The sequence below is a fragment of the Macaca thibetana genome, chromosome 10 (genome assembly GCF_024542745.1).
Source record: "Macaca thibetana thibetana isolate TM-01 chromosome 10, ASM2454274v1, whole genome shotgun sequence".
Lineage (NCBI taxonomy): Eukaryota > Metazoa > Chordata > Mammalia > Primates > Cercopithecidae > Macaca > Macaca thibetana.
Genome location: NC_065587.1, coordinates 49,770,970 through 49,795,153, shown reverse-complemented (window position 1 = coordinate 49,795,153; position 24,184 = coordinate 49,770,970). Strand labels below are relative to the sequence as shown.

The window sequence follows — 24,184 nt, the reverse complement described above, 5'->3', positions numbered from 1 at the left end:
ATTCCTGATCTTGTAATCTGCCTGCCTTGGCCTTCCAAAGTGCTGGGATTATAGGCGTGAGCCACCGCACCCAGCCACATTTTTACACGTGAACATCTATGAAATCAGGATGCATCTTAGAATCAGTGACATCTTAGAATCAATGAAATACAGTAAGAGAAATGCAAATTAAAACCACCTATCAGATTGGCAAAGAACAAAACATTTGATAACATGCTGTGTTGGCAAGGGTGTGAGGAAACAGGGACTCTGAAAACTTGTGAACTTAAACCGGCATGGCCTCTGGAAGACAATTTGGTATGCACTATCAAAATTTAAAACACACTCGTGGTTCAAGCCTGTAATCCCAGCACTTTGGGAGGCTGAGGCACGAGGATTGCTAGAGCACAGGAGTTTGAGACCAGCCTAGGCAACAAAGCAAGACCCTCGTCACTAAAAATAATAAAAAAAATTAGCCCAGCATGGTGGCATCCACCTGTAATCCCAACTACTTGGGATGGGAGGCTGAGGGAGGATAGCTTGAGCCCAGGAGGCAGAGGCTGCAGTGAGCTGGGATTGCACCACTGCACTCTAGCCCAGGTAATAGAGCAAGACCTTGTCTCAAAAAAAAAAAAAAAAAAAAAAAAAAAGCCAGTTGCAGTGGCTCATGCCTGTAATCCCAGCACTTTGGGAGGCCGAGGTGGGCGGGTCACGAGGTCAGGAGATCAGGACCATCCTGGCTAACATGGCGAAACCTCGTCTCTACTAAAAAATACAAAAAATTAAATGGGCGTGGTGGCGGGCGCCTATAGTCCCAGCTACTTGGGATGCTGAGGCAGGAGAATGGTGTGAACCCGTGAGGTGGAGCTTGCAGTGAGTCGAGATCACACCACTGCACTCCAGCCTGGGCGACAGAGCAAGACTCCGTCTCAGGAAAAAAAAAAAAGTCAGATCCATTCCATCCGGAAGTTGGAACACTATACAGCTGTAAAAAATAGTAACGTTTTGTGAGCACTGATGATAACACTATCTCCAAAATATATTAAATGAAAAAAGGCAAGGTGCAGAACTGTGTGCATAATATCCTACATATTGTGTGAAACGGAGCAGGGCAGACATACCCCTCTGCCTACATAAGGCATTGCGAGTGTCTTGTCAAAGTGATGGCCTCTAAGGAGGGGAACTGAGTACCTGAGGGAACATGAATAGGGAGCAATTTACTCTTCCATCTAGACCAGAGAGAGGTTGGTAACTTTTCTCTGTAAAGGACCAGATTGTAAATATTTTAGGCTGTGTGGACCATGTGGTCTCCGATGCAACTATTCAACTCTGCTGCTGCAGTGCAAAAGCAGCCTTGGACAATGTGTAAATGAGGGGCATGGCTGTGTGCCAATTCAGGTTTACAAACTGGAATTTGAATTTTCTGTGTTAGGAAATATTGTTCCCCCTCCCCCAGCCATTTAAAAAATGCTCATGGCTGACATAGTGGCTCACACCTGTAATCCCAGTGCTTCGGGAGGTTGAGGTGGGAGGATCACTTGAGGCCAGGAGTTTGAGACCATCCTGGGTAACATAGCGAGACACCATCTCTTAAAAAAAAAAAAAAATTAGCTGGATGTGGTGGTGTCCATCTGTAGTCCTAGCTACTCAGGAGGCTGGGGTGGGAGGATCACTTGAGCTCAGGAGTTTGAGGTTACAGTGAGCTGTGAATGTGCCACTGCATTCCAGCCTGGACAACAGGGCAAGACCCTGTCTCTAAAATACAAAAAACCCACGAAAGCTTCTGAGCTATAGAAAAGCAAGTGGGCTGGATTTGGCCCACTGTCCAGGGTCAGCTGATCCATACTCTAGCCCCTTTTATATTATTTGATATGAGCCACTGCGCCTGGCATGATTCTTATTCTTTACCTATGCAAACATTACCTATTGCAAAAAAAAAAAAAAAGTGTATATACATACATATATGTGTATATATGGGTAGCTTGAAAATATTTTTGGTTGATCAAAAGGGGTGTTGGCTGGTCGCGGTGGTTCATGCCTGTAATCCCAGCACTTAGGAAGGCCGAGGTGGGCAGATCGCTTGAGCTCAGGAGTTCGAGACCAGTCTGGGCAACATGGTGAAACCCTGTCTCTACAAAAAATACAAAAAGAAACTAGCTGGGGGTGGTGGCACATGTCTGTTGTCCCCACTATTCGAGAGGCTGAAGTGGGAGGATTGCTTGAGCCTGGGAGGTTGAGGCTGCAGTGAGCGCAGATCATGCCACTGTGCTCCAGCCTGGATGACAGAGCGAGACCCCGTCTCAAGGAAAAAAAAAAGGGGGGGTGGTGACGGAGTTGAAGTTGGGGGTGGGCGCCCTAAGGTGTGTGCCCAGGCCGCCTCTAAAGAACAGTAAGCACAGAGGGGTATTCAAGTTCACTACAGCTCCCCTGGTGGAGCTGGAAACCCATCTGTTTGCCCTGCATGCCACTACCCTGTGCTACCACCAGATAGCAGCACATGCCCACCTAAAACCAAGCCCTCCTGCAGCAGCTGGGAGGGAGGCTGCAGGCATTTGGCCCGTGCACCCATTTTGTTTTGCCCACAGTATGTTTTAAACACGGAGCCAGCATTTTTAAAGTTTAGATTTCTGGCGCCTGTTTAACCAGCTGCTGTGAGTAGCAGCTGCCCTTTGGGCCTGATGTCTCCAGGTTATCCCAGTCCGCAGCATCAGCGGCCCTTTTCTCAGGCATGCTGCATTGCCTCATAGTGGACACTAGTGGACACATTTCTCGCCTGCCACCTGCCTCACCTCCCTCTCCACAATGGGAGCGTTAAAGCACAGGGGCTTTGGGTCAGACGCTGGCTCAAATCCTGATTCTACCATCTACCAGCTCTGTGACCTTGGGCATATTACATGACCTCTGTGCCTCAGTTTCTCCATCTGCAAATGGTGCAAAGAGTACTCACTTCTCAGAGCGGCAGGGACTGCTTGACAGGACCCGTGCCAGAGCTCTCTGCACAGTCTGACGTAAAGTTAAGTGCTCAGTAATATTAAGTAGCATTTTTCCCTGTCTGGCCCTCACAGTCACTTGTTTGCAAGTCCCTGATCTCACAAGTGGCCCCAACACTCTCAGACCCAATGCAGCACACTTTCTGGTTTTGAGAAGGACTTTTTTTTCCAGCCCCCAGGATTCAGAAGTGAAATGGTCTGGGTCTGAGGCCTGCTCTACCCTTACTACCTGTGGGACCTTGGGGGAGTCACTTTACCTCTCTGGACTCAGGCTGAGGGCTTTTTTTTGTCGGCTCCAGGGGAACTGACACAGATTGGTGGGGCCTGGAAACCAACACCACAGTCGCGAGGCTACTCCTCTGGCCTCTAAAAGAATTTAGCTGCCTGTCCCATCCACCATTGACTTCTTTTTGTAGTAATGCCTTAGGAAGAGGTGATCACAACCCTGCAAATCCAGATGGACATTTTTCAGCCCTGGGCAACCAAAGCATTTCACCCCACTGGCCAATGTGATTGGTTCAAGGGTGGGCACATGACCCAGTCCAGACCAATGAGAGCCTGCCTTGGGACTTCCACTGCAACTATTGGGAAAGCACTTTCAACTGAGATTGCTGAGCTGGTCTAGTAAGTCTCAACTCAGAAAAACAGAGCTTAGGGAGACCACGTTTTGATGAATCATGTGAGCCCCTGGGTCCTGCCAAACTTTAAGTCAGAACACCTGTGGACTTTTCCATTTTATGAGCTGATACAATTATTTTAGCTGTTTGCCTTAATTTTCTGTCATTTATGAGTTGTCGAATTCTAATACCCTTCCTTGTGTGGTCCCCTCAGGCATAGTCACGAAAGTCTAGTGGTGGGCAAAGGAAAATGGCATTATGGGTCACATTTTAAAAAATAAATGTCATGGCTGGGCATGGTGGCTCATGCCTGTAATCCCAACACTTTGGGAGGCCAAGGTGGGTGGATCACCTGGAGTTCGAGACCAGCCTGGCCAACATGCTGAAACCCCATCTCTACTAAAAATACAAAAATTAGCCGGGCATGGTGGCAGGCACCTGTAATCCCAGCTACTCAGAAATGTCATTGTCTGTGACTGCTCTGGAGTCCTTTAGGCATTTCCCTGTCCCTAACAGGCTTTCTTTTTTCTGGCTAATATTGCAGAAACTAGCCAGCCTAGACTAGCTATTGACTATGTCTGTAGTGTTCACTACAGAATCACAGTACCTAGTTCATAGGAGATGCCTTATAATTACTTATTCAATGAATAACAAGTTACTAATTTGTCTACAATGTCCTGACCAGGTGCAGTGGCTCACATCCCAGTACTTTGGAAGGCCAAGGTGGGAGGACCACTTGAGGCCAGGAGTTCAAGACCAACCTGGACAACATAGTGAGACCCCATTTCTTAAAAAAAAAAAAAAAAACCCAAGCCAGGTGTGGTGGCACGTGCTAGTCCCAGCCACTCAGGAGGATCATTTGTGTCCAGGAGTTCAAGGTTGCAATAAGCAACTACACCTCTGCATTGTAGCCTGGGTAACAGAGCATGACCCTGTCTCTAAAAAAATAGTAATAAATACAAATAAATAAAATGACCAGCAGCTCCCCACTCACCTCAGCCTATGAGTCTCTGTATAACAAAGTCCATGTTTTCCCAACCTTGTCTTCCATTTTTTCTTAGCTCATTCTAGTCCAGCCACAGTGGCTACCTCACCGTCTCTTAAAATCTCAAGCTTGTTTTTTGTTTTTTTTTTTTTTCTGAGCGAAGTCTCGCTCTTATCCCCCAGGTTTGAGTGCAATGGCTCGATCTCGGCTCACTGTAACCTTCGCCTCCTGGGTTCAAGTGATTCTCCTGCCTCTGCCTCCCAAGTGGCTGGGATTAAGTCGTCTGCCACCATGCCTGGCTAATTTTTGTATATTTTAGTAGAGATGGGGTTTCACCACGTTGGCCAGGCTGGTCTCGAACCCCTGACCTCATGTGATCCGCCCGCCTCGGCCTCCCTGCTGGGATCATAGGTGTGAGCCATTGCGCCCGGCCCCAAGCTTGTTCTTGCCTCAGGGCCTGTGTACTTGCTGTCCCATAAAGAGGCCTCTTCCCTCACTTCTTTCCTGTCTGGCCTCCTCTCCTCCTCCAGGTCTCAGCTCAGAGGCCCTTCATGACCACTCTGCCAAAGCAGCACTGATCCTGCTTTTCCGACGTGGTTCTGTCCTGTTTGATTTTCTTCACAAACCACCACCCGAATTTCCATGTGCATTTATTTGTTTATTGACTCTTTCCCCAGGAGGTCAGCCCCACCAGGACAGGTCTTTGTTGGTTCTTTCACCGCTGTACCTGTGTACAGGAGAGAGCCTGGCACACACCAGGTGCCAGTGAATATTTGCAGACGGAAGTCACAAACAGGGATCAGCCATCGTTACTTTATCATCATGATCAATAAGAAAGACCACTGTCCTCACCCAATCCCCTCCAAAAGGCTTTGAAGCAGATGTCGACATTAATTCACTGTCTTAGGTGATAGCTCTCATCCTAAGGCCCGGGTTGGGGTAGCTGGGAATGGAGTGAGTCGGGCCTCACGTCTCAGGCTCCTTGATAACCCCCCCCACCCCACCCAGCCAGGAAACACCACGAGGCAGCCAAGGTTAAGTAGACTCTTGCTGCTTTGTTATAAATATATTATGTACATCCAAAACATGACATTAAAATATTACTCCGTGTTACAGAAAAGATATTAAGGCTTTCTATTATTTACATTAAACAAGCAAGCACCTTTAAAAAAAAAAAAACAAAAACAGAAACAAAAAAGCCCTACTCTTCCTTCTCTGACATACTCTGGCCAGAGGGGATACTGTGTCCTCTTCCAAATAACCAAGACCCTCTGCAGGGGCTGTGCCCTGTGAAGACATCCTGGTATTGGAAACATCAGCTCTGGCAGGGTGGGGGCAGCAGAGAAGTAGGGGTCTAGACGTGGGCAGGAGGTTCCAGCCTCTTCTGGCCGGCTACCCTCAGACCCCTGCTGAGCTTTGCCATCCTTGGGGGACAGGCTAGGCTGAAGGTGGTGGCTGGGGCTGTCCAGCCTTCCAGGGTCAGTATGCAGGGCCGTGGCAGAATAATGCTCCGCGACGCTTAGGTGTGCCTGGGGGCTCCCCAGACCACTGGGGCCAGACAAGGAGGGAAAGATAGAGGCAACTCAGTGGCCCCAACGCCAGCCACACTGAAGGGCTGCCCAGCAGGGCAGAGGCGGCAGGCGTGCAGGGAGTGGATAAGCCTCCTCTCTACCAAGGGAGGCTGGCAGAGTCAGGCTTGTAGACAGAGCAGCTCAGGTGGCTGAGGAGGGGCCGAGGAAAAAAAAAACAAAAAAAGGAAATTAAAAATCAGTGGCTCAAGTATTCTGTGTCATGAGGGGTGGGCTGGGGGTACCCGGGCCCAGCCCAGGAGATGTCCTCTCCATCTGGAGGGGCCAGCTCGAAGAGGCTGGAATTTGGCAGATGGCTTCGGTTTGGGAGCTAGGGAAGGTTGGCAACCAGGTAGCAGGCTCAGAGAAGTTATTTGATCTTCTGGGCCCATTTCATGTCATCTGCCCGAGGCTTCTCGCCCGTCAGGCCCTGGATGAGGTCCTCCAGGCGTCGCCAGAAGCCTATCTTCTCCAGAGGGTAGTTGAGCCAACCTGCAGTAGAAATGGCAGCGGGAGATTGAATGGGAGAGAGAGTCAAGGGGACATTGGAAGAGAGCTGACCTTCACTGGGCTGGAGGGGCCCAATGAGGAGTGAGTCAGTATAGGATAGGACACAGGGACCAGCCAAAGAATTGGAAGTGGGGGCCTCCCAACAATGGGCCTGGGGCTACTCAGGCCTCCAATCCCCATATTCATCTACTTTCTTACTATATACCAGGCACTTACTTATATTTGAGTACTTACTACATACCAGGCACTGTGGTGGCCTTATCACTCAGCTCAAATGCTACCTCTGCCAGGAATCCTTCCCCGAGCACCCACTCAAGCAGCACCCCAGGTTTCTCACATTACCCTTTCTTTATTTTGAGACAGAGTCTCACTCTGTTGCCAGGTTGGAGTGCAGTGGCGCGATCTCAGCTCACTGCAACATCCACCTCCCAGGTTCAAGCAACTCTCCTGCCTCAGCTTCCCAAGTAGCTGGGATTACAGGCATGTACCACCACGCCCAGCTAATTTTTGTATTTTTAGTAGAGACGGGGCTTCACCATGTTGGCCAGGATGGTCTCAATCTTTTGACCTGGTGATCCGCCCGCCTCAGCCTCCCAAAGTGCTGGCATTACAGGCGTGAGCCACTGCACCCGGCTCTATTTCTTTCTTTTTTTTTTTTTTTTTTTTTAATACAGATGGGTCTTGTTTTATACAGGCTGGTCTTGAACTCCTGGGCTCAAGCAATCCTCTCGCCTTGGCTTCCGAAAGTGCTGGGATTACAGGCGTGAACCACCATGACAGGCCGCCCTCTTTCATTTCTTTATAGCCTTTATGATAACCTGTAATCATCTTCGTTAATTCTCTATTTTCCTATTCTGTGTTTGTTTACCCCCCAATCCCCAAATGGAACATCATCCCCAAAATGCAAAACACCATTCCTTTCACTGCTGATCCTCAGTGCTTAGAATACAGCCAGGCACAGAGTAAGTGCTCTATAAATACTGCTCACAATCTTACAGCCTTCCAGCTCACCATGAGGTAGATACTAATATCACTCCCATTTTCCAAATGAGCACACTGAGGCTTAGAGAAGAGTTTCCCAGTTAGCAGGTGGCCAAACCAGGATTGGAACCCAGGCCTGCCTAAGTAGTTAACCCATCTCTTAAATAGCCTAAATTCTAATCCCTCCACCTGCCCTCCGAGGAGCACCAGTTGAGGACATGAAAAAGAATTTTTTTTTTTTGTGGTTCTCAATTCTGTTTCCAGAAAGACTTCAAGAAAAATAGTAGCTGTAATTTATCAAGTACCTACTATATGCCAAACACTGCATTTGCCATTCCCACTATGGCCCTAAGAAGGTGATATATGAAGGAGGGGGCTGCAGTCCTACTTTGTGAGGAGAAAAGCAGTCCCCAGGGAGGTTTATAAGTTTCCTAAAGGTGCATATGGAGAAGCTGGGAGTTAGGCCTGAGGTGGCCCGACCTGACCTTGATACCCTGAAAGCAGCCCAGCTGGCCCCAGAGAAACCCCCCATTCACCTCACCGCTTTCACACTGGCCGCTGAGCATGGCATGTGGGCCTCCTTTCCCTTCCTCCACTGCACCGGGCATGTTCCTGCTTCTGGCCTGCGTGCTTCCTGTTTCCTTTGCTCTAATCTGTGCCCATCTATCTGCAGGGCCCTCCCACACTTCTCTCCTCCCTCTTCCATTGCTCTGCCCCCAGCTCCACTCCAGTCAGGAGCCTCTGCCATTCCGGAAGCACCAAGCAAGCACAGGCCAGCCTCAGGGCCTTTGCACCTACTGTTCCTGCTGCCTAGAGTGCCTCCCACAGAGGTCTGCCTGGCTTTGTCCCTCGGCTCCTCAGGGTCTTTGTTCAAGTGTCACCTTCCCTGACCACCCCATTTAAGAGGTAAAGTCCCCCACTTCCTTCTTCCAGCCCCTGCTTTATTTTCCTCCATAGCAGTTAGCACCATTAGCTGCATTACATATTTTATTAATTCATTCCAGCTCCCTCACTAGATGGTAAGTGCCACAAGGGCAAGGATCTGTTTTTTTTTTTTTTTTTTTTTTTGAAACAGTCTCGCTCTGTCACCCAGGCTGAAGTGCAGTGGTGTGATTTCAGCTTACTGCAACCTCCGCCACCCAGGTTCAAGCAATTCTCTTGCCTCAGCCTCCTGAGTAGCTGGGAGTACAGATGCCTGCCACCACGCCCGACGAATTTTTGTTTTGTATTTTTAGTAGAGACAGGGTTTCACCATGTTGGCTAGGCTGGTCTCCAACTCCTGACCTCAAGTGATCCACCCGCCTTGGCCTACCAAAGTGCTGGGATTACAGGCGTGAGCCACCGCACCCGGCTGATTCATGCTATTTTGTTTGCTGCAGGAGCCTAAGCCCAGAGCACTGTGGCATGTGGTAGGTACTCAATAAATACGGGATGATGGGTGGCTGGAATCACAACGCCATGAAGTCGGGGCAGAGGACTTTGTCTGTCTTATTTACTGTGTCCTCAGCACCTAGAATAGTGCCTGGCACACAGTAGGTGCTCAATAAATGCACGATCTGAGAAACTGTTCCAGAGGGCAAGGACTGTGTGACCTCCCGCTGTGATCTCTGCCCCTCTGACCTCGAAGATGGTGCAGTGGTTGGGGTGGGGAACGCCCATTCCACGCCATCAGTGGCCGCACCTGTGGTGATGCAGAAGTAGGTCTCGTGGGGTGAGACGTGGTGGATGCGATGGTGTTTACGTGGCAGGATGACATGCCAGTCCTGCAGGAGAGTGACCCAGCGTGGCAGCCCAAAGTATGTGTGTGACCACTTGTGGATCTGGTTGGTGAAAGTGCCGAAGATGATCAGGCAGAAGACGAAGCACTCCCAGGGGTAGAGCTGCTCCAGGGCTTCTGCAGGGTGGGGAGAGGGGGGCTGGCACAGCTGTCACTCGGGATGGGGAACCCACCCCAACAGGCCCTCACCACCTGCCCCTGGGCGGCTCCTGCACTGGGCAAGCACCCAGGATTCTCTCCCACCCCCTGCAGGGTCACAGGAGAGCTCAGGTGCTGCCCTGGGCTTCAGGCTTTCCTCCCGCTCAGGAAGCAGGCATAATGGCCTAATAGGATAATGGCATAAGCACGGCAATGGCTAGGAATGTGGACTGCAGTCAGCTGGAACTGGGTTCCGACCCCTGCTGACATTTCTTGGTGGTATGAGCTAGGGTCGGTGACTCCGCCTCTTAGAGGCTTAATTTCCCCATCAGGAAAATGGGAATGATGACTTCACCCAGGTTCCCTAGAAGCGGAGCCTCAAACAGGTTCTGTGTATGTGATTTATCAAGGGAGCCTCTTCAGGAAAAAACCTCAAAGGGAGGGAGGGAAGCAATATATGGCAGGGGAAGAGCAGAGTGAAGAAGGGGTGGGCGTCCTATCTCAGCCTGTTCCTGTAAGGAGCTCTGAGGCTCTTTAGAATTAGACCCACTCAGAGGCAAAGGGACTGCTTCGGAGGCATTTTAGTCACTGGCTCCAGCCTTATCCCAAGGGGAGAGGTGGCACCTCCCCTCCATCCCTGGAGAAGCTGGGAGCTGTCAGCAGCCACCTCTCACAGAAGCAGGGGATGGGTGCACCCCCAGGGAAGGGGATGGGCAGGGTGCCACAGCACCCACTACATGACACTACACATCCTCAGCACCTCTACCCACGGGAGGCTCCCTGAAGAACCAATGGGTGTTAAGGTGCCGGAACAGGACCGGGCCCCACTCTACCTCCATCTGACAGATAAGGCAACTGAGGCTCAGAGTGGTGAAATCACTTACTTTGGGACAAGTCCCTCTAAAAATAGGCAGGCCCTGTTTTCACAGCCTAGACGTTTTCCACTAGGCCACAGTAGTAAAACCCCAGAAGCCCTGCTAGGCAGGTAACACAAATGAATAAGGTGGGTTGGGTGCAGGGAAGCAAGGAGTAGTGGGGACGGTGGTAAACTAGAAAGACGCGTCCTGTTAAAGGCAGTGGCTGCAGCTCAGCTCCCAGCCAATGAGGCCAGGTGGGAACATGGACCCAGGGAGGCCAGAGCAGATTGTGCAAGAGAAGCTGGAAACCCCGATCTTTATGTCAGCTTTCCTGATTTTACATGAAGACAACGAATGAAAACTCTTTTAAAACACCATAAGGAGCCAAACACATAAGCCCCAGAAGGCTCCTGGGGGTGGGCCTCTGCCCCCAAGACCCCCTCCTAGCCCACCACTAGTTGGGCGTCTCACCAGGGCTGTGGGTGCGGAACTTGTAGGCCATGTTTAGCAGCGGCAGCAGTGTCACCAGGCAGTTGTCCCCGTTGGTTTCGATGAAGTCGTGCCGTGTGATAGCTGTCGGGTCAATGTGGTGCTCCCGGAAGGGTCGGATGAAAGCCTGAAGTTGGGGGGACACAGCTCCAGCAGTCAGCCTAAGGCGGTCAGCTGCTCTCCACGGCCCCCTAAACACACTCACCTTGGGCTCACCTCCCACCTTTGCTCCTAAGTTCCCTCCACCCAGGATGCCTGAACATTCCCGCCCCGCCCACTGCTGGACACAGACCCCATCCAGCCTTTGGGGAGATGAGCCAAAATGACCCTGGAGGGACTCTGGGTTGGCACTGTCTGCCTCTGGGCCTCAGTCTCCCTACCTGTGCTGTGAGGGGGCTTGGAGACAACCTCTGCCCTTACTCCCCAACCCAAGGCAGTTGAGGAGCTCCCTCCAAGTAAGAGGTGGGACCCTCTGGACCCCCTGCACCTCCTGGGGTAACAGCCTCCCCTCCTTAGCCCAAGCTCTTCTGACAGGGCTGACCCCGCCCCCTGGCTGAGAAAGAACATGTGACCAGGCCCGGCCAATGACAGCATCTCCTCCTTCTGGCCAGTGACTGCCTGATGGCCCAGCACGTGACCCAATCTGGGCCAATGGGAGTGAGCCATGAGACTTCAGTTGTCAGAAACTACGGGAAGGAGAAATGCTGTTCTCCCGGGAGGACAGTTCTCTTTTCCTGGAAGCTGGAAGGATGGGTCTCTGGGCGGTGAGAAACCACACACACTGGCCACCTCATGAGGGGAAAGTAGAGACAGAGATGGAGGAAGATGGAGCCTGAAGAATGTGGTCTCTCTGTCCTACTGGATGCAGCCATACCTTAATTTGGCTCTAACCCTGAAATCTTCAGTTACATGAATCAGTACTCTTGTTTGCCTAAGCCAGTTTAGATTTTCTGTCAAAACCAAAAAAGTGTGACTAATACAGGATAAAATGAAGTTAAAACAGCAAGGAGCAGCAGGGGAGACAATGGAAAAGCAAGACACCCCCAAATTCAGGGGTTGTCGTGAGGCAGGCACATATCTAAACTCTCGGACCATTGCAAGCCTGATGCTTTTGCTTCCAAAATCCCAAGGACTCCTGTTCTAGTCTTGCAGGACAGGGGTGAGGGACAGGCTGGAATGATGGTTCCCATCTTTCAGATAGGTAAACAGCCTTAGAGAAGAAAGAGGACTCACCCAAGGCCATACAGCCCAACCTCCTTGAGGACATGGTTAGGTCAACATACTCACCTTCCCCACAATGGGCAGCTCCACGGAGCCCCACGTGTCAGCACCCCAGTGTACCAGGCCAGATAAGAAGTCAGCAATGAGAGCCCCTGCAACTGTGGACAAGAAGAGGGTGAGTGAAGGAACATCCCTGCACCCCCCCAATCAGAATCACTCATTCATTTACTCACTTGCCTGCTCATTCATTTGTTAGGAGGGGAAGGTGTCCCTTCTCTAGTTTGGATGTTTTCTTCCCTGAACATGGAGCCTCAGGCATAACACTCCTGCCTGTCACTCGCTGTGCCCCAGGGGAGATGCCAAGACTCATGTGCTTGGAGAGTTTGGAGAGCATAAACTGGGCATGCCCAGATCAGTCCAACCTTTCCCTATTAGGAGCTGGCTGGGCCCTTCTCTCTGCCCCACATAGGGAAGCCTGCTCTGCACCGGTGCTGCCTGGAACTGGAGCAATGTCCTTCTGGGTCTGGTGTTAGAAAGTACCTTGGCCAGGTGCGGTGCCTCACGCTTGTAATCCCAGCGCTTTGGGAGGCTGAGGCAGGCGGATCACTTGAGGTCAGGAGTTTGAGACTAGCCTGACTAATATGGTGAAAACCCATCTCTACTAAAATTACAAAAATTAGCCAGCCGTGGTGGCATGTGCCTGTAAGTCCCAGCTACTTGGGAGGCTGAGGCAGTTGAATCACTTGAACCTGGGAGGTGGAGGTTGCAGTGAGCTGAGATCACACCACTGTACTCCAGCCTGGGTAACAGAGTAAGATCCCGTCTCAAAAAAAAAGAAAGAAAATACCTTACCTGCAGATAGAAGCCTCGCTGCTCAACCCCCACCCCTCCAGCTTTTATCAGCAATAAACATGATCATTTGGTCTCCAGCAGCCTTTCCTTGTTTCTGTTCTCAGTCTGTTCGGAACTTGAGTAGGGTCCCTCAGAGACTCCAACACCATTCACTCACTTGAGGGTTCAGTAGATATGGACTCCAATTCCAGTCCTGGCACTAGCTGTGACGTTGCATATGTTATTTAGCCTCTCTGTGCCCAGCTTCCTCTTGTAAAATGGGAATGATGTGACTGGGCACGGTGGCTCACGCCTGTAATCCCAGCACTTTGGGAGGCTGAGGCGGGTGGATCACCTGAGGTCAGGAGTTCGAGACTAGCCTGGCCAACATGGTGAAACCCCGTCTCTACCAAAAATACAAAAATCAGCCGGGTGTGGTGGCACATGCCTATAATCCCAGCTACTCAAGAGGCTGAAGCAGGAGAATTGCTTGAGCGGGAGATGGAGGTTGCAGTGAGTCGAGATCGTGCCACTACACTCCTTCCTGGCCAACAGAGTGAGACTCTGTCTTGAAAAATAAATAAATAAAAGGGAATGATGCTAACATTTATGAGCACTTTCTCAATGCCAAGCACAAGTGCTTTACAGGCTAAATGAATTCTCACCATTTGTTGGAAAGTGGAAGCATTTTTATTCCCACTTTATAGAGGTGGAAACTGAGGCTTCCACCCCATGCCACCTCCCGTCACTCTCCTCTTTCACTGCAGCCCAGGCCTACTTTATCCCCTTTCCCTTGTATGCCTCTGTGTCTTTGCATCTGCTGTTCCCTCTGCCTGGAACATTCTTTCCTAAGATGCAACACAGCTTACTTCCTCACCTCCTTCAGATGTTTACTCAAATGTCCTCCCTGGACACCTGATGGAAAATTGTAACCACCTCATCTTCCAGCATTTCCGATCTCCTATGTATATTGTTCTCCAAGCACTCAGGCCCTCTGACTGCTCTTTTGCTGGTATATTTTCTCCCCCAACAAGGAGGTCAGCTCCACCATGGCCAGGGCTTTAGTCTCTTGCTTGTGGCTGCATCCCAGCTCCTGGCACCTATTCAGAACTCAGTAGAGCACTACCAAGTGCACTGCTTGGCACACGGTAAGCGCTCAGGCCATATTATTGTTGCTGTCATTTAGTCAATCAACTAAGCAACACTCCACAAAGGCCTACTGTGTGATAAGCTCTAGGGATAGGAACATGTCGGACACTGAACTCATGTCTATGGGGACGCTGTAAAATCCAGCAGAGGATGAAGGCGGCTGTGATGACACGTGCAGCCCCCGGCTCATGGGGCTTCAGATAAACCCCTCCCCAGACTCAATCTGTGTCAACTGGTTGTCCGAGGTTCTGAGTTCTGCTGGTGCCCTCAGCCCCTTGGTGACAGGGGACCAGGGTCTTGGGGTACTGTAGAGACTGCAGAAAAGCCCCTGGATGCCTCCTGGGTGAGTGAGACTTGTGGTTGAAGGGACAAAAGTAAGCACGCAAGTCACTGTGAATGTGCAATCCTGACGTCCGGGCCTGGGGTGAGGGGCAGCCGCTGGACTCAGACTTTCCAGAGGCCCCGTGGTATGCATCACAGGTGCCAAGCACGGGAGGGGTGGCGGAGGTGGGGGCAGCACAGCCTCACGCAGGCACCTGCAAGTTCCTGGTGATAAGGGCAGGAGGGCAGGTGGGGACAGGGGGCAGCTATACCTCCTGGCACACAGACGCCTCAGGACAGGCTGAAGGGTGTCGCTGCACAGTGGCTGGGCTGAGGTAAAGGGGCTGGGACTCAGCAAGGTCCCAGAGCCTGTACACCCAGTGGCCCTACTCTGGTCTGGGCAGTCCCTGCTCCTTGGTGATGGGGAGGGTGGACCCAGGCCAGGGGCAGGGGAGGGGGTGTAGAAGGCGAGGGAGGTGGAAGCCCAAGAAGGGCTTCTGGATTTTCTGTTCCTCTACCCAGCACCCCACCCCCACTCAGATCCCCTGTGCTGGCTCCTCCTCAGCCTTCTTGCACAGAGCGAAGGTCAGCCAACCCTTCTGGCTAAAGCCATCCTTCCGGGCAGCTGCTCTCGCTCACATCTCCCTGCTTCATTTATTTCATGGCACTTGTCATCCCCTGAGATGGCCTCATTTGTCATCCCTTCTTGGATGAAGAAAGAGGCCTGGAGAAGTTGAACCACTGTCTCCCAGTCAAGTGGCCTGGAAGTGGCAGTTATGGGATGGGAAGGGGCCTGTCGACCTGCCTCCAAAACCAGCACCCTTTTGTGTCCTTAAGCTACACTGCAGCAAGTCTAATAATGGCATTATTACAGCCCCTACTGCATACTTTGGTATGCTGTGTATGCACTGCCTCTGTCTACCAGCAGGGACAAAAGGCCATGTCGCCAAGAGCTATGACAGAGCTAGATCAAGTGTTGGGGGCCTCAGCTCTTGCTACCATATTGCTGTGTGACACTGTGCCTACTGTAGGCCTCAGCATCTTTACTTGCTTAATGAGGTCAACTGAGGTATCTTGAGGTCCTGTCCCCATAGCTTGGCCTAATGACATCTCTAAATGCTGCCTTCAGGTCGGGCTGCAGTGCAGTGCAGAGTTGCAGAGCTCCTGCCATTGCACTCCTCCCAGCACTTTGGGATGCCAAGGTGGGCGGATCACCTGAGGTAGGGAGTTCAAGACTAGCCTGGCCAACATGGTGAAATCTCGTCTCTACTAAAAATACTAAAAAATTAGCCAGGGATGGTGGTGGGCGCCTGTAGTCCCAGCTATTCGGGAGGCTGAGGCAGGAGAATGGCTTGAACCCGGGAGGCAGAGGTTGCGGTGAGCCGAGATTGCCCCACTGCACTCCAGCCTGGGTAATAAGAGCAAAACTCTGTCTCAAAAATAAATGAATGAATGAATGAATGAATTCTGCCTTCATGAAAGAAATAGCTACAGAGGAGAAGTGACTAGAGGTCATAAGGGTGGGGCCTTGCAAGGGATTCAGAGTTCAGGTTCCTTGTTCCCTGAGTTCTGGGCTCTTGATGAGATGGGGACAAGCCCCTTCCCCTCCCTAAACCTTGGCTCATTTTATGTTATAATCGAATATAACCTACAAACAGTAAAGGCCATAGGCCTTACACAGCTCACAGCCTTTTTACGCACAGACACACTTGTCTAACCACCCCCCAGGTTAAGATAGGGATTCTATACCTACACAGAATATAAGGGGTTGGCAAACTTTCTTTAAAGGGTCAGGCAGGCCGGGCGCAGTGGCTCACACCTGTAATCCCAGCACTTTGGGAGGCTGAGGCAGGAGGATCACTTGAGGTCAGGAGTTTGAGACCAGTCTGGCCAACATGGTGAAACCCCGTCTCTACTAAAAACACAAAAAAATCAGCTAGGTGTGGTGGCGCAGACCTATAGTCCCAGCTACTCAGGAGGCCGAGGCAGGAGAATCGCTTGAACCTGGGAGGCGCAGGCACAGTGAGCAGAGCTCGTGCCACTGCACTCCAGCCTGGGCAACAGATGGAGACTCCATCTCATAAATAAATAAATAAATGGACAGTAAATATTTTGGGCTTTGCAGGCCAGGCAGTCTCCACTGCAACTCCTCAACTCTGCAGCTATAGCGTGAAGGCAGACATCAACAGCATTCCCAGAATACTTGTTTACAAGTAGTTTTGGTCCTCAGGCCATAGTGTGCTGACCCCTGATAGAAAGCATTTCCAGGCCACGCACAGTGGCTCACGCCTGTAATTCCAGCATTTTGGGAGGCTGAGGCGAGCGGATCACCTGAGGTTGAGAGTTCGAGACCAGCCTGACCAACAGGGAGAAACCCCATCTCTACTAAAAATGCAAAATTAGCCAGGCATGGTGACGCACACCTGTAATCCCAGCTACTCAGAAGGCTGAGGCAGGAGAATCGCTCGAACCTAGGAAGTGGAGGCTGTGGTGAGCTGAGATCATGCCATTGCACTCTAGCCTGGACATCAAAAGCAAAACTCCATCTCAAAAAAAAAAAAAAAAAAAAAAAAAAAAAGAAAGCATTTCCAGCTCCACAGCTGGCTCTCCTGTCCCCCTAAGCTCCCTTCCGACCCTGTTCCATGCAACCATAGAGCTGCCTCCTTTCAGCAGAGACTGATTTTGCCTATTCTAGAACTTTATGTAAACGAATTCATATGGTAGGTGCTCTTTGGAGCCTGGCTTCTTTTACTAGTATAATGCTTCCAGCGTGAGCCATGCAGTCATGCGGATCAGCAGTGGTTCATCATTTTTAGGGCTGAGTATCCCACTATCTGGATGTACAGTGATGCATTGATCCCCCTGGCCATGGTTGGCCATTTGGGCTGTTTCCAGTTTGGGGTTGTTTTGAATCTGCTGCAGTGAATATTGGTGTACAAGTCTATGTGTAGACATCTACCCTCATTTACTTTGGGTTAAGATGTCAACTACTTTTTTTAAAAAAAACAAACCAGATATTTATTGAGCCCTTATAACTACCAGGTCCCATGCCAACGCCTTAAATGTTTTATCTCCTTTAATCCCTGAATGGCACCAAGGCCTTGCTTAGGCCACATCTTATCTCTTTACTCATTCTAAACACTTACTCCTCACAGATAATGAGAAAGATGAGAATAATAAAAATGATACAGATGAGAAAACAGTACTTGGGTTAACACTGTGTACTGGGGCTTTGTGAAGTGTTAAAAAGTGCATCACTGAGAGCATAACTTGCCATTCCTTAAGTGTGGGCTGTGTACAGCGACCTCCTTCCAAAGAGAGCCCAGTATGAAAAAGGAGGGAGGCTGGGCGTGGGGCTCACACCTGGAATCCCAGCACTTTGGGAGGCCGAGGCGCGTGGATCACTTGAGGTCAGGAGTTCAAGACCAGCATGGCCAACATGGTGAAACCCCATCTCTACTAAAAATACAAAAATTAGCCGGCCATGATGGTGTAGGCCTGTAATCTCAGCTATTTGGGAGGCTGAGGCAGGAGAATCACTTGAACCTGGGAGGAGGAGGTAGCAGTGAGCCAAGATCGTGCCATTACACTCCATCCTGGGTGACAGAGTGAGACTCTTGTCTCAAAGAAAAAAAAAAAAAGAAATGGGAGGAAGGCTGGGTGCATTGGCTCACACCTATAATACCAGCACTTTGGGAGGCCAAGGTAGGAGGATTGCTTGAGTCCCGGACGGAGTTCAGTACCAGCCTAAGCAACATAGGGAAACCCTGTCTGTATATAAAATAACAAAATTAGCCAGGTGTGGTGGCACGTGCCTGTAGTCCTAGCTGGAGGCTGAGGTGGGGAGATGAATTGAGCCTCGGAGGTTGAGGCTGCAGTGAGTTGTGATCGAGTCACTGCACTCCAGCCTGGGTGACAGAGGAAGATTTCATCTCAAAAAAAAAGGCGGGGCAGGGGGAGCAGAGTAACTTTTGTTTGTTGTTTTTCTGAGACAGACTCTCCCACTGTGGCCCAGACTGGAGGGCGGTGGTGCCATTCACAGCTCACTACAGCCTTGAGCTCCCATGCTCAAGCGATTCTCCCACCTCAGACTCTCGAGGAGCTGGGACTACAGGCATGCGCCACCACACCCTGCTGATTTTTAAACATTTTGTAGAGACAAGGGTCTCACTATATTGCCCAGGCTGGAGTGTAGTGGCATGATCTTGGCTCACTGCCAAGAGTGAACTCCTGAGCTCAAGCGACCCACCCACAAATCCTAAAGTGCCTCCCAAAGTGCTGGGATTACAGGCGTGAGCCACCGCACCCAGCCGAGAGTAACTTGACTGTGGGGAACTCTGGTATCTGCTACCTTAGCCAGGGGATCAAAGTCATCACAGTGATAAATCACGTTGACTGTACTTTTGCTATGATGTGATGAAAATGGCACTTCACCTCTGAACTCTTCCTCCTCATAACTTGTAACCCCAGTCCAATCATGAGAAAAGCATCAGACAGATACCAACAGAGGGGCAACCTACAACACACCTGACTAGCACTCCTCAAAACCGCCAAGGCCAGCCGGGCGCGGGAGCTCACGCCTGTAATCCCAGCACTTTGGGAGGCTGAGGCAGGTAGATCACGAGGTCTGGAGATTGAGACCATCCTGGCCAACATTGTGAAATTCCATCTCTACTAAAAACACAAAAATTAGCTGGGTGTGCTGGCGCGTGCCTGTAGTCCCAGCTACTCAGAAGGCTGAGGCAGGAGAATCACTTGAACCCGGGAGGCAGAGGTTGCGGTGAGCCAAGATTGCGCCATTGCACTCCAGCCTGGCAACAGAGTGAGACTCCGTCTCAAAAAAAAAAAAACCTGACAAGAGGATCCTAGAGGGGACATGACAACTAAAGGCCATGTGATACCCTGGACGGGATCCAGGTACAGAAGAAGGACATTATGGCCGGGTGCGGGGGTTCAAGCCTGTAATCCCAGCACTTTGGGAGGCCGAGATGGGCGGATCACGAGGTCAGGAGATCGAGACCATCCTGGCTCACACGGTGAAACCCCGTCTCTACTAAGAAATACAAAAAAATAGCCGGGCGAAGTGGCGGGCGCCTGTAGTCCCAGCTACTCGGGAGGCTGAGGCCGGAGAATGGCGTGAACCCGGGAGGCGGAGCTTGCAGTGAGCTGAGATCCGGCCACTGCACTCCAGCCTGGGCTACAGAGCGAGACTCCGTCTCAAAAAAAAAAAAAAAAAAAAAAAGAAGGACATTAGGGAAGAACTAAGGCAATCTGAATAAGCCATGGACTCCAGCTCATGATAATGTACCAACACTGGCACACACTGTAACAAATGTGCCCCACTAATGTAAAATGTAAGATGTGAATAACAGAGGAAACTGTGTGCCCCAGGCATATGGGGACTCTGTACTATCTGCCCCATCTTTCTGTAAATTGAAAACTTGTTCTAAAAAATAAAGTCTATTTTTCAAAAAGTGCACAATCTCACTTCATGTCCATGGTAACAAGTCCCACCCCATCCTGACCTTCCAGAGGAGGGTAAAGACTCCCCAAGGTCACAGGGTGGCAGGAGCAAGGCAGGGCTGCTGGTGAGTAGCCAGAGACTCACTAGAGTCATTCAGGATGATGCAACCTTAGGGTTAGGGTTAGGGAGCCTTCGCACCCAGGTATGGAGAATGGGGACATTTACCTCCCTTAACTATGAGAAGTTACTAAAATGGGCTTCTGGGTAAAGAGCCCAGTGGGTCCCGCGACACAGCCAGCATCCCCCGCAACGCAGTTCCTGTGAGCTCTCTGCTGAGCCTCAGTCTTGCCATCTGTCCAATGGCCAAGCCCTGGCGCCCACAGGCTGCCCAGCACGGAGGGATGTGTGCTTTAGAGAGAAGTCAGTAATTATTTTAGGAGGAGCCCTCCCCCTGGCTCCGTGATCTTGCGGCCTCTGCCGGTGGCAGTGACTCCAGGCTGCTGTCTGAGGCTGCTTTAACGGGGGCAGGGGTGGCAGACAGGCACACAGAAGCCTCTTTGTCCCAGCTCTGGGGTGGTGGCGGTTGGCAGCCGGCTCCCCTGGGGGCAGCTTTGGCTTGGTTACCACCCCTCCCTGCAGAACACTGGGACAAGGAGACAGATGGGAGACGGCTCTCCCCAGGCTACCATGACTCACGGGGGACCTTGAGGTAGTCTCTGGGCCTGTGGGGGCTTCCATTTCCCCAGAGGTCACCCAGCTGGGACTTCTTCACCCCTCTCTGCCCACCTCAAAGGCCTGGCATGGAGACGGAAGGCGTGGCTGAGGGGCCAAGTGAACGCACTGAGGGCAAATCCATGGGCTTTGGTCCTGGGTCCCAGTCCTGTCTTTCCTGCCTTCCAGCTCAGTCAAGTCCAGACTCCACTTCCACATACAGGGCGGGCCACGACCTGAGCCTGGGACTTCTCCGACCTCATCCCCGACCTCTGGACTCACTGTGCCCTCTGCCCGGAAGGCCCTCTCACAAGGTCCACGGAGGACTCTGACTGCTCCTTTAAGGGCCAACTCATAACCCAAACACTTCCTCCTCCTTCTCCACGTGGAACAAAAGCTCAGGGCTCCCACGGCCTTCACTTGTTCACCCACTGACTCATGACAATGATGTCCTTGTCAAAGTGGCTGACCTCCACGTGGCTAAATCCGAAGGTCCCTTTACTGCCCACCTTGCTGGTCCACTCGGTGGCTGTTCCCAGTGGACCCCCAAGACTCCTGGAAACACATTCTCCTCTTGGCCCCTGCAAGCCCTTCCTGGTACTCCCCTGACCTCTCTGGTTCTCCCCCGACCTCCTTGGCAGCGTCATCCCAGCCTCCCTTGCTGGCTCTTCCTCCTCCCCAGCCTGGAAACATGGGAGACTCAGCCCCTGGGGGTGCTCAGAAAGCTTAGGAGATAAGGAGCTCCATCTCGACACAGATGACCCCGGATTTCTTTCTCTTTTTTTTTTTTTCCCAGAGGGAGTATCACTCTGTTGCCCAGGCTGGAGTGCAATGGTGCGATCTTGGCTCACTGCAACCTCCGCCTCCCGGGTTCAAGCGATTCTCCGGTCTCAGCCTCCCTAGTAGCTGGGATTATAGGCACGTTGCCACCACACCCAGCAAATTTTTGTATTTTTAGTGGAGACAGGGTTTCACTGTCCCAAAGTACTGGGATTAAAGGTGTGAACCACCATACCCGGCCCGACCCCCAGATTGCTATTTCCAGCCGCCTCTCCCTACCTCCAGACCTGGATTTCCAGTTTCCTGCTCGACACCTCTCCTTAGCTCACCAGTGGCCATCTCAAGCATCTCCCTCAGGCCTGCTCTGCCGACCTCTTTCCATGTCTGTGAATGACAGCTTCATCCCTTCCACTCTCGAGAGAGAAACCTTGGAGTCAGGCTAATTCTTCCCCCTCTCACCTCCACAGCCAACCTGGAAGCACATTCTGGCAGCTCACCTTTCACAGCTCCTCCAGAATTTGACAACTCATCACCACCTCCACTGCTCCACCCAGGTCTGGGCTGCCCTCGGGTCTGGGCTGCCATCTTCACATAGCTGGACCATGGCAGGTGCCTCCTCCCTGGCTCTCCCCACCCCCAGCCATCTTCCCTGCAGCATCAGATGATGTCAGCTCCCTGTGGGAAACTCACCAATGGCTTCTCATGACCCCACATCCAGACCACGGCCCTCAAGGCCCCACAACGTCTGCTTCCAGTGCGTCGCTGGGCTGCCACAATTTTCCTTTGATCAATTTCCTCCAGCCACAATGGCCTTGCTCTGTTCCCAAACACAGCAAGCATGTGCCAACCTCGGGGCCTTTGCATTTGCTCTTCCCTGTGCCTTGGATGCCCCTCCCCAAGATCTTTGCACAGTCCCTCCCTCATCTCCTTCAGGTGTCTGTGCAAACGTCACCTTTTCAGAGAGGCCTTTCCCGCCTACCCTCTTAGCTTGATTTTGCTTCCCAGTGCTGCGTCATGTGTGTCTGTGTTTACTGACTTGACACCTTTCCGTGCTTCTGCCTTCCTTGATTTCTGGGGCCTGCCTGGGACAATGGAAGCTCTGGGGCAGAGAGTGAGGGGTAGGGGGCAGGCTCTGCAGGCTGGCATGGTGCCCTTACTGCCTGCATGTTAACACACAAATCAGGGTGGCTATTTAAATCGATTAGGGACTGTGCAAACACCACTATCAGGGGATTGTCTACTCTTATCAGCCCAGAGGCAAAGGTGTGGGATGGGGAAGCTGGTGTTGTGCAGCCTCGAAAGCCAGAGATTTCCTGGGCTGTGGCTGGAAGCTCAGGTCCCAACCAGGGAAGGGAGACAGTGACCTGCCTGGGACATTCACCCTCCCAGCCTGCACAGCACACACCTGGGCTCTGATAGAGCCCATCTTTTACCCCTGTAGAGGCCTGGAACGGCCTGGCCTCCCAATGTTAACTGGAGGCTATACAGGCCCTGGTGGGGAAGTCCTCATTTGAAAGCCAGGCAGGTCTGGATTTGTGATCTCAGACTCTGCTGCTGCCTGGGTGAGGACCAACAAGCGACTTACATAGCCTCTCAGATGGTGATGGGAACCTCCTCACTAGGGTGGCACAAAGAGTGAAAAGTGCCCAGCATGGGGCTTGGCACATAGTAAGTGCTCACAAAACATCCATCATTAAACTGACCAGTAAGCTAAGGTGCAAGCCTTGATCAGCGGTCTGGCAGGTGCTATCCCCTCCCCGCCCCTGCTTAGTCACTAGTTTTCTCAGCACCTAGGCACACCTGCATTTTGCCTTCACAACAGCCCTAGGAGGCAGGTACTGCCAGCAGCCTCATTTACACTGTGGAAAATGAGGCTCAGAGATGCAATAACACTTGCCCAAGACCACAGAGCCAGAAGGTGGTGGAGCTGGGACTTGAACCCAGGTCTGTAGAGACCTGCTCGTAACCATCCCCAGATGAGGCTGCAAAGCTCAGACTGTCTATATTCCTGCCCTTGAATATGGGGCTTGAGGCAGAGAGGCTTGGGGTGCAGGTCTCTCCCATCCCTGGGGGCAGGGACATGCCTGGCTCCTGCCTGGGCTTCCCAGCAATGGACGGGTTCATCTCTCTCCCATCCTCAGCATATACCAACCCCATCCCAGACCCAGATGGTTCAATTAGCTGGCCTGAGCACTATTGGCTTAGGCGGCTAGAATGCTTTTAATGAGATTGTGGGAGTTGAACCCTTAGGGATGGTCAGGCAGGACCAAGGGCACAGCCGCCCCCTTCAGTCTGGAAGCTGGGGACTGGGAGGGGACGGGTGGTGCATGGAGAGGAAGGAAACTGAGTCACCCAGGGCCTGGGAGTGGAGATAGTGTATTAATAACTATGTTGTGCTCTGCCTTGAAGTGTGACTCTGGACTGGTCCCTTCTCTGAGCCTCAGTTTCCTCATCTGGAAAATGATGACAACCTTAGCGTAAGAAGTGACCGACGGAAAACACCCAGGAGGTACTAATAAACAACAGCTCTCTCATTCATTCATTCATCGATTCAAAATATACTGAGCACCGGCTGTGTGCCAGGCCTGAGGCTTGAGCTAGGGACACAGCGGTGAATGAAGAAAACAGACAAAAATCTCTGCTCTCAGGGAGCTGGCATTTGAGTTGGGAGAGATAAGACGATAAACAAATAAAGACACTGTGGACACAGTGTAACAACAGAAAAGGGGGACGGTGTGTGACAAGACTGCTATTTTGAGACAGAGTCTCGTTCTGCTGCCCGGGCTGAAGTGCTGTGGTATGATCTTGGCTCACTG

At 51.6% G+C, this 24,184-nt stretch overlaps 2 protein-coding genes across 3 annotated transcripts in view; both read right to left on the bottom strand.

Annotated features, from left to right (window-relative positions):
- UBE2V1 (ubiquitin conjugating enzyme E2 V1) overlaps positions 1-24,184 on the bottom strand; it is a 167,219-nt gene that overhangs the window by 41,393 nt on the left and 101,642 nt on the right. The gene's annotated exons all lie outside the window — the stretch shown is intronic.
- The window catches only part of PEDS1 (plasmanylethanolamine desaturase 1), a 293,832-nt gene continuing 274,856 nt past the window's right edge, over positions 5,209-24,184 (bottom strand). For both annotated transcript variants that reach the window (XM_050807481.1, XM_050807480.1), the window contains 4 exons: positions 12,179-12,270; positions 10,874-11,018; positions 9,312-9,524; positions 5,209-6,631 (listed from right to left, as the gene is read on the bottom strand). In XM_050807481.1, coding sequence (XP_050663438.1) covers positions 6,510-6,631; positions 9,312-9,524; positions 10,874-11,018; positions 12,179-12,270 — 572 coding nt within the window. In that variant the 3' untranslated portion in view covers positions 5,209-6,509. The remainder of the gene's footprint in view (positions 6,632-9,311; positions 9,525-10,873; positions 11,019-12,178; positions 12,271-24,184) is intronic.